The following is a 19,694-nucleotide window of genomic DNA, read 5'->3' on the forward strand; positions in this document are numbered from 1 at the left end:
CCTCTGGTGTGAGGCTAGGACGAGGTTAACAAGGTACATACCCCTCTTCTGGTGTGACGCTAAGACGAGGTTAACAAGGTATATACTTCTCTTCTGATGTGACGCTAGGACGAGCTTAACAAGGTACATACCCCTCCTCTGGTGTGACGCTAAGACGAGGCTAACAAGGTATATACTTCTCTTCGGGTGTGACGCTAGGACGAGGTTAACAAGGTATACATACTTCGCCTCTGGTGTGACGCTAGGACGAAGTTAACAAGGTACATATCCCGCCTCTGGTGTGAGGCTAGGACGAGGTTAACAAGGTACATACCCCTCTTCTGGTGTGACGCTAAGACGAGGTTAACAAGGTATATACTTCTCTTCTGGTGTGACGCTAGGACGAGCTTAACAAGGTACATACCCCTCTTCTGGTGTGACGCTAGGACGAGGTTAACAAGGTACATACCCCTCTTCTGGTGTGACGCTAGGACGAGGTTAACAAGGTATACATACTTCGCCTCTGGTGTGAGGCTAGGACGAAGTTAACAAGGTACATACTTCGCCTCTGGTGTGACGCTAGGACGAGGTTAACAAGGTACATACCCGTCTTCTGGTGTGAGGCTAAGACGAGGTTAACAAGGTACATACTTCTCTTCTGGTGTGACGCTAGGATGAGCTTAACAAGGTACATACCCCTCTTCTGGTGTGACCCTAGGACGAGGTTAACAAGGTACATACTCCGCCTCTGGTGTGAGGCTAGGACGAGGTTAACAAGGTACATACCGCGCCTCTGGTGTGAGGCTAGGACGAAGTTAACAAGGTACATACTCCGCCTCTGGTGTGAGGCTAGGACGAGCTTAACAAGGTACATACTCCGCCTCTGGTGTGAGGCTAGGATGAGGTTAACAAGGTACATACTCCGCCTCTGGTGTGAGGCTAGGACGAAGTTACCAAGGTACATACTCCGCCTCTGGTGTGACGCTAGGACGAGCTTAACTAGGTACATACTCCGCCTCTGGTGTGACGCTAGGACGAGCTTAACACGGTACATACTCCGCCTCTGGTGTGACGCTAGGACGAGCTTAACAAGGTACATACTCCGCCTCTGGTGTGAGGCTAGGACGAAGTTAACAAGGTACATACTCCGCCTCTGGTGTGAGGCTAGGACGAGCTTAACAAGGTACATACTCCGCCTCTGATGTAAAGCTAGGATGAGGTTAACAAGGTACATACTCCGCCTCTGGTGTGAGGCTAGGACGAGCTTAACAAGGTACATACTCCGCCTCTGGTGTGACGCTAGGACGAGGATAACAAGGAACCTACTCCGCCTCTGGTGTGAGGCTAGGACGAGTTTAACAAGGTACATACTCCGCCTCTGGTGTGAGGCTAGGACGAGCTTAACAAGGTACATACTCCGCCTCTGGTGGGAGGCTAGGATGAGCTTAACAAGGTACATACTCCGCCTCTGGTGTGACGCTAGGACTAGGTTAACAAGGTACATACTCCGCCTCTGGTGTGAGGCTAGGCCGAGCTTAACAAGGTACATACTCCGCCTCTGGTGTGAGGCTAGGACGAGGTTAACAAGGTACATACTCCGCCTCTGGTGTGAGGCTAGGACGAGTTTAACAAGGTACATACTCCGCCTCTGGTGTGAGGCTAGGACGAGGTTAACAAGGTACATACTCCGCCTCTGGTGTGAGGCTAGGATGAGTTTAACAAGGTACATACTCCGCCTCTGGTGTGAGGCTAGGACGAAGTTAACAAGGTACATACTCCGCCTCTGGTGTGACGCTAGGACTAGGTTAACAAGGTACATACTCCGCCTCTGGTGTGACGCTAGGACGAGGTTAACAAGGTACATACTCCGCCTCTGGTGTGAGGCTAGGACGAGGTTAACAAGGTACATACTCCGCCTCTGGTGTGAGGCTAGGACGAGTTTAACAAGGTACATACTCCGCCTCTGGTGTGAGGCTAGGACGAGGTTAACAAGGTACATACTCCGCCTCTGGTGTGAGGCTAGGATGAGTTTAACAAGGTACATACTCCGCCTCTGGTGTGAGGCTAGGACGAAGTTAACAAGGTACATACTCCGCCTCTGGTGTGACGCTAGGACGAAGTTAACAAGGTACATACTCCGCCTCTGGTGTGACGCTAGGACGAAGTTAACAAGGTACATACTCCGCCTCTGGTGTGACCCTAGGATGAGGTTAACAAGGTACATACCCCGCCTCTGGTGTGACGCTAGTACTAGGTTAACAAGGTACATACTCCGCCTCTGGTGTGAGGCTAGGATGAGGTTAACAAGGTACATACTCCGCCTCTGGTGTGAGGCTAGGACGAAGTTACCAAGGTACATACTCCTCCTCTGGTGTGACGCTAGGACGAGCTTAACAAGGTACATACTCCGCCTCTGGTTATGGCGCTAGGACGAGCTTAACAAGGTACATACTCCGCCTCTGGTGTGAGGTTAGGATGAGGTAAACAAGGTACATACTCCGCCTCTGGTGTGACGCTAGGACGAGCTTAACAAGGTACATACTCCGCCTCTGGTGTGACGCTAGGACGAGCTTAACAAGGTACATACTCCGCCTCTGGTGTGAGGCTAGGACGAGCTTAACAAGGTACATACTCCGCCTCTGGTGTGAGGCTAGGACGAGCTTAACAAGGAACCTACTTTGTCTCTGATGTGACGCTAGGACGAGGTTAACAAGGTACATACTCCGCCTCTGGTATGACGCTAGGACGAGGTTAACAAGGTACATACTCCGCCTCTGGTGCGAGGCTAGGACGAAGTTACCAAGGTACATACTCCGCCTCTGGTGTGACGCTAGGACGAGCTTAACAAGGTACATACTCCGCCTCTGGTGTGACGCTAGGACGAGGTTAACAAGGTACATACCCCTCTATTGGTCATCCATGTGTTGTTGTTAAGATGTGTTCATCTATTCCCCCCACTGAATTGGGAGAAGGTCATATTGGGAGAAACGTCATATAATCACTATTACAGTTGACTTCTTTTTGGCTAAGGTCCCTTACTCACATTGGACGGTCAAGATCGCTGAGAGTTCATCTGACGCGACCTTCCACCAGGAGTTATCATGACCCCCGATACTTGTAATGGAGGAGATGACACCCGATACTTGTAATGGAGGAGATGACATCCGATACCCGTAATGGAGGAGATGACACCCGATACTTGTAGTGGAGGAGATGACCCCCGATACTTGTAATGCAGGAGATGACACCCGATACTTGTAATGGAGGAGATGACACCTGATACTTGTAATGGAGGAGATGACACTCGATACTTGTAATGGAGGAGATGACACCCGATACTTGTAATGGAGGAGATGACACCCGATACTTGTAATGGAGGAGATGACACCCGATACTTGTAATGGAGGAGATGACACCCGATACTTGTAATCGAGGAGATGACACCCGATACTTGTAAGTGAGGAGATGACACCCGATACCTGTAATGGTGGAGATGACACCCGATACCCGTAATGGAGGAGATGACCCCGATACTTGTAAATGAGGAGATGACACTGATACTTGTAATGGAGGAGATGACACCCGATATTTGTAAATGAGGAGATGACACTGATACTTGTAATGGAGGAGATGACACCCGATACTTGTAATGGAGGAGATGACACCCGATACTTGTAAATGAGGAGATGACACTGATACTTGTAATGGAGTAGATGACACCTGATACTTGTAATGGAGGAGATCGCACCCGATATTTGAAAGGGAGGAGATGACACCCGATACTTGTAAATGAGGAGATGACACTGATACTTGTAATGGAGGAGATGACACCCGATACTTGTAAATGAGGAGATGACACTGATACTTGTAATGGAGGAGATGACACTGATACATGTAATGGAGGAGATGACACCCGATACTTGTAAATGAGGAGATGACACCCGATACTTGTAATGGAGGAGATGACACCCGATACTTGTAAATGAGGAGATGACACTGATACTTGTAATGGAGGAGATGACACCCGATACTTGTAATGGAGGAGATGACACCCGATACTTGTAAATGAGGAGATGACACCTGATACTTGTAATGGAGGAGATGACACCCGATATTTGTAATGGAGGAGATGACACCCGATATTTGAAAGGGAGGAGATGACACTCGATACTTGTAAATGGGAGATGACACTGATACATTTAATGGAGGAGATGACACCCGATACTTGTAATGGAGCAGATGACACCCGATATTTGAAAGGGAGGAGATGACACTGATATGTGTAATGGAGGAGATGACCCCGGATACGTGTAGTGGAAGAGATGACACCCGATACTTGTAATGGAGGAGATGACACCCGATACTTGTAAATGAGGAGATGACACCCGATACTTGTAAATGAGGAGATGACAACCGATACTTGCAATGGAGGAGATGACACTGATACTTGTAGTAGAGGAGATGACACTGATGCTTGTAAATGGGGAGGTGACATCCGATACTTGTAATGGAGGAGATGACACCCGATATTTATAATGGAGGAGATGACACCCGATACTTGTAATGGAGGAGATGGAACTGATACCTGTAATGGAAGAGATGTCATCCGATACTTGTAATTGAGGAGATGACACCCGATACTTGTAATGGAGGAGATCACACCCGATACTTGTAAATGAGGAGATGACACCCGATACTTGTAATGGAGGAGATGACACCCGATACTTGTAGTAGAGGAGATGACACTGATGCTTGTAAATGGGGAGATGACATCCGATACTTGTAAATGAGGAGATGACGCCCGATATTTGAAAGGGAGGAGATGACACTGATGCTTGTAATGGAGGAGATGACACCCGATACGTGTAGTGTAGCAGATGACACCCGATTCTTGTAATGGAGGAGATGACACCCGATACGTGTAGTGGAGGAGATGACACCCGATACTTGTAAATGAGGAGATGACACCCGATACTTGTAAATGAGGAGATGACGCCCGATATTTGAAAGGGAGGAGATGACACTGATGCTTGTAATGGAGGAGATGACACCCGATACGTGTAGTGGAGGAGACGACACCCGATACTTGTAGTAGAGGAGATGACACCCGATACTTGTAATGGAGGAGATCACACCCGATACTTGTAAATGAGGAGATGACACCCGATAATTGTAATGGAGGAGATGACACCCGATATTTGAAAGGGAGGAGATGACACTGATGCTTGTAATGGAGGAGATGACACTGATACGTGTAGTGGAGGAGATGACACCCGATACTTGTAATGGAGGAGATGACACCCGATATTTGAAAGGGAGGAGATGACACTGATACTTGTAATGGAGGAGATGACACCCGATACTTGTAGTGGAGGAGATGACACCCGATACTTGTAATGGAGGAGATGACACCCGATACTTGTAAATGAGGAGATGACACCCGATACTTGTAAATGAGGAGATGACAACCGATACTTGTAATGGAGGAGATGACACTGATACTTGTAGTAGAGGAGATGACACTGATGCTTGTAAATGGGGAGGTGACATCCGATACTTGTAATGGAGGAGATGACACCCGATATTTATAATGGAGGAGATGACACCCGATACTTGTAATGGAGGAGATGGAACTGATACCTGTAATGGAAGAGATGTCATCCGATACTTGTAATGGAGGAGATGACACCCGATACTTGTAAATGAGGAGATGACACCCGATACTTGTAATGGAGGAGATGACACTGATACTTGTAGTAGAGGAGATGACACTGATGCTTGTAAATAGGGAGATGACATCCGATACTTGTAATGGAGGAGATGACACCCGATATTTATAATGGAGGAGATGACACCCGATACTTGTAATGGAGGAGATGGAACTGATACCTGTAATGGAAGAGATGTCATCCGATACTTGTAATGGAGGAGGTGACACCCGATACTTGTAATGGAGGAGATGACACCCGATACTTGTAATGGAGGAGATGACACTGATACTTGTAGTAGAGGAGATGACACTGATGCTTGTAAATGGGGAGATGACATCCGATACTTGTAACGGAGGAGATGAGACCCGATACTTGTAGTGGAGGAGATGACACTGATACTTGTAGTGGAGGAGACGACACCCGATACTTCTAGTGGAGGAGATGGCAACCCGATACTTGTAATGGAGGAGATGACACTGATACTTGTAGTAGAGGAGATGACACTGATGCTTGTAAATGGGGAGGTGACATCCGATACTTGTAATGGAGGAGATGAGACCCGATACTTGTAAATGAGGAGATGACACCCGATATTTATAATGGAGGAGATGACACCCGATACTTGTAATGGAGGAGATGGAACTGATACCTGTAATGGAAGAGATGTCATCCGATACTTGTAATTGAGGAGATGACACCCGATACTTGTAATGGAGGAGATGACACCCGATACTTGTAAATGAGGAGATGACACCCGATACTTGTAATGGAGGAGATGACACTGATACTTGTAGTAGAGGAGATGACACTGATACTTGTAAATGGGGAGGTGACATCCGATACTTGTAATGGAGGAGATGACACCCGATACTTGTAATGGAGGAGATGACACCGGATGCTTGTAAATGGGGAGATGACATCCGATACTTGTAATGGAGGAGATGAGACCCGATACTTGTAATGGAGGAGATGACACTGATACTTGTAGTGGAGGAGACGACACCCGATACTTGTAGTGGAGGAGATGGCAACCCGATACTTGTAATGGAGATGACACCCGATATTTGAAAGGGAGGAGATGACACTGATACTTGTAATGGAGGAGATGACACCCGATACTTGTAATTGAGGAGATGACACCCGATACGTGTAGTGGAGGAGATGACACCCGATACTTGTAATGGAGGAGATGACACCCGATAATTGTAGTAGAGGAGATGACACTGATACTTGAAAATGGGGAGATGACACCCGATACTTGTAGTGGAGGAGATGGCAACCCGATACTTGTAGTGGAGGAGATGACTCCCGATATTTGAAAGGGAGGAGATGACACTGATACTTGTAATGGAGGAGATGACACCCGATACTTGTAATGGAGGAGATGACACCCGATACTTGTAATGGAGGAGATGACACCCGATACTTGTAATGGAGGAGATGACACCGGATACTTTTAGTGGAGGAGATGACACCCGATACTTGTAGTGGAGGAGATGACAACCCGATACTTGTAATGGAGGAGATGACACCCGATACTTGTAAATGAGGAGATGACACCGGATACTTTTAGTGGAGGAGATGACACTCGATAATTGTAGTAGAGGAGATGACACTGATACTTGTAAATGGGGAGATGACACCCGATACTTGTAGTGGAGGAGATGACACCCGATACTTGTAGTGGAGGAGATGACACCCGATACTTGTAGTGGAGGAGATGACACCCGATACTTGTAGTGGAGGAGATGACACCCGATACCCGTCATGGAGGAGATGACACCCGATACTTGTAAATGAGGAGATGACACCCGATACTTATAGTGGAGGAGATGACCCCCGATACTTGTAGTGGAGGAGATGACACCCGATACTTGTAATGGAGGAGATGACACCCGATATTTGTAGTGGAGGAGATGACACTGATACTTGTAGTAGAGGAGATGACACTGATACTTGTAGTGGAGGAGATGACACTGATACTTGTAAATGGGGAGATGACACTCGATACTTGTAGTGGAGGAGATGACACTGATACTTGTAGTAGAGGAGATGACACTGATACTTGTAGTGGAGGAGATGACACCCGATACTTGTAATGGAGGAGATGACACCCGATATTTGTAAATGAGGAGATGACACCCGATACTTGTAGTGGAGGAGATGACCCCCGATACTTGTAGTGGAGGAGATGACCCCCGATACTTGTAATGGAGGAGATGACACCCGATACTTGTAGTGGAGGAGATGACACCCGATACTTGTAATGGAGGAGATGACACCCGATACTTGTTTTGAGGAGATGACACCCGATACTTGTAATGGAGGAGATGACACCCGATACTTGTAGTGGAGGAGATGACACTGATACTTGTAAATGGGGAGATGACACTCGATACTTGTAAATGGGGAGATGACACTCGATACTTGTAAATGAGGAGATGACACCCGATACTTGTAATGCAGGAGATGAGAAGATAAGATAATACCAATTCCCGTTCTGGATAGCAGTACAGCAGCGAGAAGGGTTTTCCAGATTGGTTTTGTATGGATTGAGAATTATCTGCCCTTATTGTGGTCATGAACATGCCCGGCTTGATCGTCCGAGAAGTTTCGGCATAGAACAATACGTGATGTACCTATAAGAGAACAAGCACAGGGCACTCTACTTGCATAGAGCTGCTGGAAACCTCTCCCGGCATGGCCTCGTAACAATTTGTGTGTCAGTCATTCAGTCTGCGGGGCATAGTAGTTCGCTGTGTCTAAGTTTCTTCCCGAGGATCCCGACGTCAGACTGTAAACACAATGTTGAAGTGAAATATGGTAGGCTTGATCAGGGTGCACCTTTCTTCCTTGTACGAACTACAAACATACGGCTGAGTAGGCTTACAGTCTTATCAGTGGGGCATTGTTTACCAAGTACACATATTGACCAATAAATCAACATGTTTGTGCACAACAGTGACACTCACAACCACATAGGTCCGGGTGTAATTACGTAACTGATATCATTTTATTCAATAAGTTTTTAGTTCCTATACTTTCTGGAGATTTTAAATAGTTACATGACATCTATTGTGATGACAGAAACAGATCATACGAATTTACGTTACACGATTGTTTAACTCAAACGGGGGACCCGTGAAGATCAGGGGTAGAATTATAGGTCTTCAGCAACCCATGCTTGTCGTAAAAGGCGACTATGCTTGTCGTAAGAGGCGACAAACGACATTACGACATTCTCTCCCTAGTAACGTCGTTACATATATGCAGTCAGACCTGCTTGGAGATCATTTCGAGATAAGATTATTTATTTCCGGATCAAACTTGAGACAAGTGGCAATGGTTGGTTAGCGTCCATAGTTACTATCTCGTCCGACGACTTGGATTTTTTGCATCCCTGGTTACAAGTGATTGGTGTGAAACTTCCCGCTCGTAGTTGAGTTGGGATCAAACCCCAGCCACAATTCGCCATGGAGGTGCTCTACTGTCTAACCGGAATTCTTCTGGTTCTACTGGAAGGTAAATAACATTATATATCACAAAAACTGTTAGGACACCGCAAAATAAGTCGTTGAAAGGCATTTAGAATTGATACACACAATGTTGGTCTCTTCAGGGAAATTCAGGGTTAGTGTTGGTCATAGATAACTATGTTGGTCTCCTCAAGGTATTGCAGGGTTAGAGTTGGTCATAGATAACTATGTTGGTCTCCTAAAGGGAATTGAGGGTTAGTGTTGGTCATAGATAACTCTGTTGGTCTCCTCAAGGGAATTGCGTGTTAGTGTTGGTTATAGATAACTATGTTGCTTTCCTCAGGTGAATTCCGGGCTAGTGTTGGTCACAGATAACTATGTTGGTCTCCTCAGGGGAATTCAGGGTTACTGTTGGTCATAGATAACTATGTTGGTCTCCTCAGGGGAATTACGGGTTAGTGTTGGTCATAGATAACTACGTTGGCCTCCTAAAGTAAATTGCGGGTAAGTGTTGATCATAGATATCTATGTTGGCCTCTTCAGGTGAATTCCGGGCTAGTGTTGGTCACAGATAACTATGTTGGTCTCCTCGGGGGAATTCAGGGTTACTGTTGGTCATATATAACTATGTTGGTCTCTTCAGGGGAATTACGGGTTAGTGTTGGTCATAGATTACTATGTTGGTCTCCTCAGGGGAATTCAGGGTTACTGTTGGTCATAGATAACTATGTTGGTCTCTTCAGGGGAATTACGGGTTAGTGTTGGTCATAGATTACTATGTTGGTCTCCTCAGGGGAATTCAGGGTTACTGTTGGTCATAGATAACTATGTTGGTCTCTTCAGGGGAATTACGGGTTACTGTTGATCATAGATAACTATGTTGGTCTCCTCAGGGGAATTCAGGGTTACTGTTGGTCATAGGTAACTATGTTGGTCTCTTCAGGGGAATTACGGGTTAGTGTTTGTCGTAGATTACTATGTTGGTCTCTTCAGGGGAATTACGGATAGTGTTGGTCATAGATTACTATGTTGGTCTCCTCAGGGGAATTCAGGGTTACTGTTGGTCATAGATAACTATGTTGGTCTCTTCAGGGGAATTACGGGTTAGTGTTGGTCATAGATTACTATGTTGGTCTCTTCAGGGGAATTCAGGGTTACTGTTGGTCATAGATAACTATGTTGGTCTCTTCAGGGGAATTACGGGTTACTGTTGATCATAGATAACTATGTTGGCCTCCTCAGGGGAATTCAGGGTTACTGTTGATCATAGATAACTATGTTGGTCTCTTCAGGGGAATTACGGGTTACTGTTGATCATAGATTACTATGTTTGTCTCCTCAGGGGAATTCAGGTTTACTGTTGGTCATAGATAACTATGTTGGTCTCTTCAGGGGAATTACGGGTTACTCTTGGTCATAGATAACTATGTTGGCCTCCTAAAGTGAATTGCGGGTTAGTGTTGATCATAGATATCTATGTTGGTCTCTTCAGGGGAATTCAGGGTTAGTGTTGATCATAGATATCTATGTTGGTCTCTTCAGGGAAATTCCGGGTTAGTGTTGGTCATAGATAACTATGTTGGTCTCCTCAGGAGAATTCCAGGTTAGTGTTGGTCATAGATAACTATGTTGGTCTCCTCAGGAGAATTCCAGGTTAGTGTTGGTCATAGATTACTATGTTGGTCTTCCTGGGGGATATCCGGGTTACTGTTGGTCATAGATAACTATGTTGGTTTCCTCAGAGGAAATTCCGGGTTAGTGTTGGTCATAGATAACTATGTTGGTCTCCTCAGGAGAATTCCAGGTTAGTGTTGGTCATAGATAACTATGTTTGTCTTCCTGGGGGATATCCGGGTTAGTGTTGGTCATAGATAACTATGTTTGTCTTCCTGGGGGATATCCGGGTTAGTGTTGGTCATAGATTACTATGTTGGTCTCCTCGGGGGATATCCGGGTTAGTGTTGGTCATAGATAACTATGTTGGTTTCCTCAGAGGAATTCCGGGTTAGTGTTGGTCATAGATAACTATGTTGGTCTCTTCGGGGGAATTTAGGGTTAGTGTTTGTCCATAGCTACCTATGCTGGTCGTCAAAGGCGACTTGCCTGATAAATGGCGCTGGTAGGTGATTTACTGTTGGCTTCCCTTGTCAAGTTTTCACCTTTATCTTATTACTTATGTTATTTTCACAGGTACATATATATGGTCTCTGCCTCATGGCATTTATTCACATGATGAAGTGATTATAGCATATACTCCGAAACGTTGTGTTCCACCTAATAAAGAAGTTGACATCCACAAATTCTCTTCCTTGTGTGTATCACTTCTAAATGCCTTTCAGAGACTTGTTTACAGGAAATGTGTGAATAATAGTATGAATTGGTGAGTATGTAAAGAAATGCCAAGGCATTAAAGTGCGTTGTGGTTCCTTTTGAAACACATGCTGTCAAAATGGCCGACATGGTGAACGACATTTGATTTGACAAACTATTCGTGATGAGTGATTGTTTCCATGTATATAGAATGACCAGAATATTACTTACAATGAGAGCATTGTAAATTATAGATTTATTAAGTCATAGGCCAAGAGATAGGTTTGTCCAACAGACACTGCTTACCTTAAGCTACAAAACAGCTGTTCAATAGTTTGTCAGATCACCACTTCTCCTAATACATGCTTCAATGCGGCGAGGGATACCACCTATCAAGGAAGTTAGAATATCACGAGTCACTGTCCCGATATCTCACAACCTGCTGATTCCATATCACATATACGTTTGAGATTTTTGTTATTGACATTGTCCTTCATGATTCCCCAATTATGTTCTATTGGGTTCAGGGCCGATTTTTAGCTGGGCCAGTCCAGAAGTGTGACATTTTGCTGGTTTAACCATTCCTGAGAATGTGTTGCTCTATGATTTGGATCTAAACGTGTGCTGATGGAAGGGCATGTCACTGTAGACTATCAGTGGACACTGCACTGGTCATGTTACCTTTAAATACACGTAATGGTGTGTCATCCAACACAGACACCCAACCTCACACCTGAAATTTAGGACTTTACTTTTGACGCTGGTAAATTGTTTTTTTGTACTTTTCGATCCACATTTTTATGCAGTTTTGATATAGCCACACTGAACTTTCATCTGAGAACATAATGAATGAGTGAGTATGTTTTTTCGCCACTTTAAGCAATATTCCAGCAATATCACGGCTGGGAACACCAGAATGAGGCTTCACACATCGTACCCATGTCGGGAGTCGAACATGACGAGCGAACGCTTTAACCACTGAGCTACCCCACTGGCCCTCTGAGAACATACAATTGTCCCTGTTGAAATTTCTATGCTGAACAGCAAGAACCAGTTCAAACGTCGTTCTTGCTGTTCAGGCTTTAGGAGCGGTGATTGAATTCCTCGTGATTTCTGGCAACCCATTGCATGCAAATGCGTTCTTATTGTCAATTTAGAAACATAAACTGTTCCTCTATTAATCATTTCATGTTTCCAGTTTCTCTTGCGTCTGTTTTTAGTCGCCAATATACCAAGTCGCCTTCTGTCACCAACAGTCAATTTCTTTAGCCTTCCTGCACCTTTTTGTGCTCAATTCCATCTCCACTCTCAATATTTTTCAAAACACGTTACACAGTTGAAGGTGGAATGCCTGTTCTCTCTTTAATGACCTGTGCTGATCTGATTCCTTGATTGTATAATTCAGATATAATCTTCCTTTTTACCAAAGCCGACATTTCCACCGTGGTCTTATTTGTGAGCTTGTTTACCAGGGAAGACAACTCTGGTCATACTTTATAAATATCACACGCGGAGTTGTCTCCCTTGAATCAAAGTTAGAATAGGTTCTACATACACATTATTCATATGGTAAACATTGATGACCAAAATGGTATAAAAGATTTTCAATAATATCTGATCAAACGATATATATTTATGTATATAAGTGTGCCAGTAATAAAAGTCATACAAGAATTGACTTTAATATTTGTTGCGTTTGTGCATGTATATAGCGGATTTAATGCAAGATGTGTACTGTTTTTCACGTGTATGCACGTAGCTCTGTGAAACACTGTTCAAAGCGGCGGTAAACCTCACTCACTCACTCACTCACTCACTCACTCACTCACTCACTCACTCACTCACAACATCCACCCACTCACTCACAACATCCACCCACCAAACAGACATGACGTGGTATAAGTGAAACACTGTTCAAAGAGGCGGTAAACCTCACTCACTCACTCACTCACTCACTCACTCTTCTTGTTATTTCAGATGTCACGGCAGAGTACTGCTCGCGTTATTCCTCCGGCTACTCGACGATGTACTGTTCCAGCGGTTGCTGCGGCAGCTACTCAAACAGATACTGCTGTACAAAGTAACACTAATAAAGCGGCCTTGAGCATTCTAGAAAATAATACTTATGCTTCAGACTGTTGAACAAAATTCCCTGCAACGAAAATGACAGTCTTGCAAAATGTTTTTCTTTACAAAAATCAGGCTCATAAAGAAACGTATCTGCTTTTGAAGCTGTATCTAAAAAAATATCTAATCTCGATACAAAATCCAACCGCCTCCGTGGTCTAATGGTAGAGCGTCCGCCTGGAAAGCAGAAGGTCCGGGGTTCGATCCCCAGCCGCGTCATACCAAAAGACGTTAAAAGATGGTACTTGTTGTTACCCTGTCTGGCGCTCGGCATTGAGGGGCTAAAACAAGGACTGGTCGGCTTGGAGTCAGTATACTGTGTCTGAATGGGGTATTCATGTTAAACTGCGACATGGTATCTCAGTGGGATAGCACTATAAAATCGGCATCAGTCAGGACTAGTACAAGCAGCCACACAAACACACACACGTACATGCACGTCGCTATATAAGTGCAATAATCTTGGACGCGACGTTAAACACAATTTCACCTCACCGATACAAAATCCAAGGCCCCACGGGATATCCAAAGGTCGGGGTCATTCGTGACCAACTCGTGTTATTCCGGGACAAGCTCTTCTTGCAGGTTACGGAAAGGGGCGAGTGGTGACGAATGGGTCGGAGTTTGTTACGAAGTAGCCCTGAACGTGGCTACAACCAATCACGTCACTACATGCACTTACATTCAGCTTGTATTTTGTTGTAGCTTGATATCCACACAAAAGACATTTATTTATTTTGTTTAACGACGCACTCAAAATATTCTAGCTAAAAGACGGCGGTCTGTAAATAATCGAGTGAGGACCAGACAATCCAGTGATTTACATCATGAGCATCGACCCACGCAATTGAGATACGATGACGTACATCAACCAAGTCAGGGGGTCTGACCACCCGATCCCGTAGGTCACCTCTTACGACCAGCATAGTTGCCTTTTACGGATCGATGCTCATGATGTCAGTCACTGGATTGTCTGGTCAAGACTCGATTATTTACAGACCGTCGTCATATTGCTTGAATATTGCTGAGTGCGGAGTTAAACAAGAAACAAATAAATAAATGTATTTTGCCGGGATCTCAAGCAACGACTGACAAAGTTTACAATTAAACAACGCTGCATGTACGTGATCTGTCCCGTGGTATCAGTTAACTACTTGTACCTGCCCATATTTATATGAACATATCATCTTACTTCCAAACAGTGTGTCTGTGATCACCGGTGCCTCAGTCGGCGCCTTCTTCTTCGTCGTTTTCGTCATCGCCGTCATCTACGCCTGTGTCAGGTCGGCCAACAGGCCAGGCCGTGTGATCGGCGTGCAGAACGTGGGGATGGGGGCCACGACGGTGGTCGCAACAACAGGTTGGAAATTCATCGCAGACAACACTTTGCTTTCATTCAATTCAATTCAGTTTATTTATATATAACTGTAAGGCCTCAGGCCCATAGTACAGAATACATGACAATGTGGAAGCAGTTTAAAATGTTACAAGGATTCATTTCTTACTAACATGGAATGACATATAAAGAGAGAGATTTTGCAGAGCCGTTTTGCTTACATGAGATATTAAAGAGATACACTTGCATTTATTTGGATGTACATAGTATTTTTGTTCAATATATATTTCCTTAAAATATTTACAACACCAAGTAAAAAGTGAAATTCTTCTTCGACGACATTTAAGGAACATTGTTTACATAATCTTAAACATTTTGGTTTTTTTTGTGCCTGCCAAATTCAACCATTAACCTGTCTGAGCTGCATCTAAATTGTGTTTAAGATATTCTGCATTTTCTTATATTTATATCAATTAAATATTCGCATTTGCTTGAAACATCTACAGTAGATCATCATGTTTGAAAGTACATGTGAAAAACGTCTGCCTTATTTTCGATATGAACATGGCATGATTCTCTAAGAAACATTGGTTTTCCCAGATGTAACCATACCCACAGTTATACAGTAGACATTTTACATTGTATGCCCTATTTTGATCTCCATTCTTTTCATACAATAGCATCATATTATAACATTTTATTGGTGATCTACTTTCTGGCATATTTAGTAATTTTAACCAATATCTTATGATTTTTATATAGTGATATATATACAAGGGCATTCATGCTTTCATAACAGTGTGACAAGATACGGGGAAATTTGATGTGGGGATACCGGGTCTCATTATGCTGGTCGTAAAAAGCGAATTAGGGGATCGGTGGCCATGTTCGGTGACTTAGTGAATTCATTGCACCCAATAATAACAGTCACTGGATTGTGTGGCAGTGGTTATTTATAGGCCGCGGCCGCCATCACAGGGCTTGAATATTTGACGAGTGCGGCATTAAACCATAAAAAAACAATATCACTTTACAGATTCTTATTGGTGTTATCGTTTAATATCGCCACTCCGCTTGTCTCGAACTACGGGCAACACGACGTATGGTCGATGGCTTCGCTGTATAGCCTACCATAAAGCGGTAACAGTCCCATTTACATCAACGTTTGATGACCGTTGTTTTCCTGCTGCCCCAGTACAAGTTATGTTTTCATGTTGTAGGTATGTCTGGTCAACAACACTACGGCTGTCATGTGGGCCAGATGCCCCCTCCTCCCGGATACAACGCGTACCCTCCCCCAGGCCAGGCGCCGTATCACCCTCCCCCAGGCCAGGCAGCGTATCCCCCTCCCCCCGGCCAGGCAGCGTACCCCCCTCCCCCGCAGTACAACGCCCAGCCACCTGCCTATCCCCCCAAATAAGATGACGATTTCATACATATATTCGGCTGGCGATCAAATGTGTCAAACCAGAAATGACAGAATCAAACAACCTTACTTCATGAGCCCCGACGCAGAAACTACAATTAAATAAACAATGGACTGAGGTGAGACTGAGGTGAGACTGAGGTGAGACCGAGACACGGAACAACAACCAATCAGTCGCCTTGCCTGGCCAACCCACCACCTTCAACCTTGCTACCCACGAGGCAGCGATCGGACAACCGGCAAACAACAAGACATCTTACTCAAATCAATGAATGTCCCACGAGTGAATTGTTTGATAGGCATTACTTAGGGTGAGTGGGTATGGTTTTACGCCGTCTTTAGCAATATTCCAGCAATATCACGGCGGGGGACACCAGAAATGAGCTTCACACATTGTACCCATGTCGGGAATCGAACCCGGGTCTTCGGCGTGACGAGCGAACGCTTTAACCACTAAGCTACCCGACCACCCCGGCATTACTTAGAAGTTGACAGATGACAAAGTGGACACAATTTATGGATAACAACTTCTTTAATACCGCAAAGGCGACGTTTCGGTATAGATCATTATACCGTTGTCAGGCAACGCCAGTCACCTGTTGCGTGACAACGGTATATTCCTTTGTTCCACGAGTGTATACTTTTTACTGTTGGTTGCCTAGTGACACAATGTGATTACACTCTCGCTTGTTTACTTTCAAATTCAATGTGTCTTTGTAAAAAGTTATCGTGTTTGTTTGATTATTTTGTGATTCCGTAAATCGCCATTGTTCATTCCATCCATATCACTGTTCGTGTTTTCTTTTAATGAAACCATATTTTTAACTAAGACAACATGTTCTGATTTTGCTCTGCACATCTACGTCACCATATGATCACTGTGCATTACTAAAGGTGAGTAAGTGAGTAGTGTTTTACGCCGCGTTTAGCAATATTCCAGCAATATCACGGCCGGGGACACCAGAAATGGGCTTCACACATTGTACCCAAGTCGGGAATCGAACCCGGGTCTTCGGCGTGACGAGCGAACGCTTTAACCACTAGGCTACCCGACCACCCCTCTGTCTTAGATGTACCACGTGTAATTATATAACCGAGGATGTGATGACGTTGGATGACTTCCTTCTTCATCAACAGCATCTCTGTGCATAACTAAGAAACCTCCTACCTAAAAAGTAGCACGTGACGGAGTCAGCCCTTTCAACGACGCATCATAATAAAAACAAGCATTTTGTGTTTGATATTTTTGGTACAAAGATGATGTACCTGTGGTCTGTGTGGGTCTGTATATTGATTTCCCACTACTTTTCAGGTAAGTTACAACCCTGAGTTAAATTTTGAAACAAATATCAGTCATTGCCGGTTTCTTGTTACCGTATTTCTAACAAACAATGTACGCACACTGTGTGTCGTTTGAATTATCATTTCTTACAGTTGGTTCTGTGCCTACCTTTGTGAATGGACCCGTGAAGATTCCGGGGTAGAATAGGTCTTCAGCAACCCATGCTTGCCGTAAAAGGTGACTATGCTTGTCGTAAGAGGCGACTAACGGGATTGGGTTGTCAGGCTCGCTGACTTGGTTGATACATGTCATCGATCCCAATAGCGTGGATCGATGATCATGATATTAATCACTAGATTGTCTGGTCCAGACTCGATTATTTACAGACCGCCGTCATACAGCTGGAATATTGCTGAGTGCGGCGTTAAACAACAAACAAACAAAACAAACAAACAGTTACCGGGGTAATAATAGCGCTTTGAGCATGCTTTGAGTGGTGTGGAAATATGCGCAATATAAATAGCCTATTATGTTACTTTCACAGCCAGTCAACTTAAAAAAATCAATTTTATACTTTTTATCGTATGGTAGATTTCACATTTTTTATCAGTATGTTTTGAAGGAATGAATCAACGGTCTTTTTTTGTATACATATTCATTAATATCAGGCATGTATTCAGTTGTCCATACTGTTACTATAGATGTCTATCACAGTTACCAGACAAAAAAAAACAACAGAATATAATGATATGCAAATTTATGTGTCTAGTAACTTCAAAAATGTCTCAATGTATTTTATAAGAAGGATGAGCGTGGACGAAATTCGCAATATGTCGGAAAGCGCACGTAAAATCTCCAAATAGTTTCGCAAGATGCACTGTGTAAGTTCAGTTTCTCAGCACTGAAATAGTTCAGGTGTATTGTCTTTTGACTTTTTTCTGAATACACCCACATTTATGGTTTTCGATACATAATTATATCTCAAACATTTAACATTTTAAGATTGAAATAAAAAATAGACATTTCATAACTGTGTGCATCAACAAAGAACTACATTTTAAATGTGTCTTTAAAAATTAGACAATTTCATTTTAGAAACAGTTTGGACATTTTAGGAGTAATTCATCATTCAACTCTAATTAGAACCATTCGTAACGAAGGGTAAGATTGTTTTTTTGTCAATTCATCAAATACAGTTTACATGTTATCAATGAAACAATTATCATTACCGTAAGCATATATTTTCCGCTTTTCTCCCTTTGGACATTACAATCCTCGTAAAATTGATGCATATATCACAACAGTAAGATTGTCATTTCTCTAAAAAGGCTATTGAACTGAAGTAATCATTTTGTACTTATGAATGTATCCAAAAGGTGCAAAAAGCCTAAAGTATACGACTATCAAAATTGTCACTGTCAAATCAATAATTGTAACAAATGCGCGTGCATCCTGTAAAAATCACTTTCTCTTTCATATGTACATGGCCCAATGGCCTCCAATACAGAAATAAACTTACAGATACTTACATGATCACCTCCATACAGGGCGATGAAAGTCAAAAGTCAAACCGTACTTGAGCCTATTTTCCAATCTTGAAAAGGCGCTCAAACTTCTATCGGCTACGGGTTACACACAACCAAATGTTTTCCCATAGACTTCTATAGTAACGTTATATTTTGTTTTTAAATAAGCATTCAACAGGTATTACCTGTACGTGTGTGTACAGTTTGGCCTGAGAGCAGCAAAAAAACAAAACAAATTTACTAGCTTAGCCAGCTCCTTTTCCGAGTACAGGAAGCTAACCCCCCCCCAGCATAAGTCATCATGTTGAATAAGACAGAACTAAATATAGAAAACACGGTCGGTTTTAATAACTGGATGGATGTACATTTAAAAGGCATAAACATCTTACACAATATATTCCAATCACAGCCTCGAGATATCACTCGATCGTTACTAAAGGTAAACCCGAATTGTCCCATCTGGTCCTGATGTAGTAGAACCTAGTAGAACCTACACGCAAATAAGGGGAGGTAACTTTGTC

The 19,694-nt window shown here is 43.6% G+C and overlaps 1 protein-coding gene across 1 annotated transcript; it reads left to right on the forward strand.

Moving 5' to 3' along the window:
* The first annotated feature begins 8,957 nt into the window (after positions 1–8,957).
* LOC124113473 (protein shisa-5-like) lies at positions 8,958–16,773 on the forward strand. The gene is made up of 4 exons (XM_046473830.2): positions 8,958–9,212; positions 13,454–13,556; positions 14,806–14,963; positions 16,160–16,773. The coding sequence occupies exons 1-4, from the start codon at positions 9,164–9,166 to the stop codon at positions 16,357–16,359; spliced, it is 510 nt and encodes a 169-aa protein (XP_046329786.2). The 5' UTR covers positions 8,958–9,163; the 3' UTR covers positions 16,360–16,773.
* Positions 16,774–19,694: the final 2,921 nt, after the last annotated feature.

This window comes from Haliotis rufescens, unplaced genomic scaffold (genome assembly GCF_023055435.1).
Source record: "Haliotis rufescens isolate VD_foot unplaced genomic scaffold, xgHalRufe1.0.p SCAF_16, whole genome shotgun sequence".
In the NCBI taxonomy this organism is placed as follows: Eukaryota; Metazoa; Mollusca; class Gastropoda; order Lepetellida; family Haliotidae; genus Haliotis; species Haliotis rufescens.

Bases quoted from the DNA above. Each gene is read 5' to 3' on its own strand.
- LOC124113473 (XM_046473830.2), top strand. From the start codon at position 9,164: ATGGAGGTGCTCTACTGTCTAACCGGAATTCTTCTGGTTCTACTGGAA. The intron at 9,213-13,453 runs GTAAATAACATT...TTGTTATTTCAG, and splicing joins TCTTCTGGTTCTACTGGAAG to ATGTCACGGCAGAGTACTGC. The intron at 13,557-14,805 runs GTAACACTAATA...ACTTCCAAACAG, and splicing joins AACAGATACTGCTGTACAAA to TGTGTCTGTGATCACCGGTG.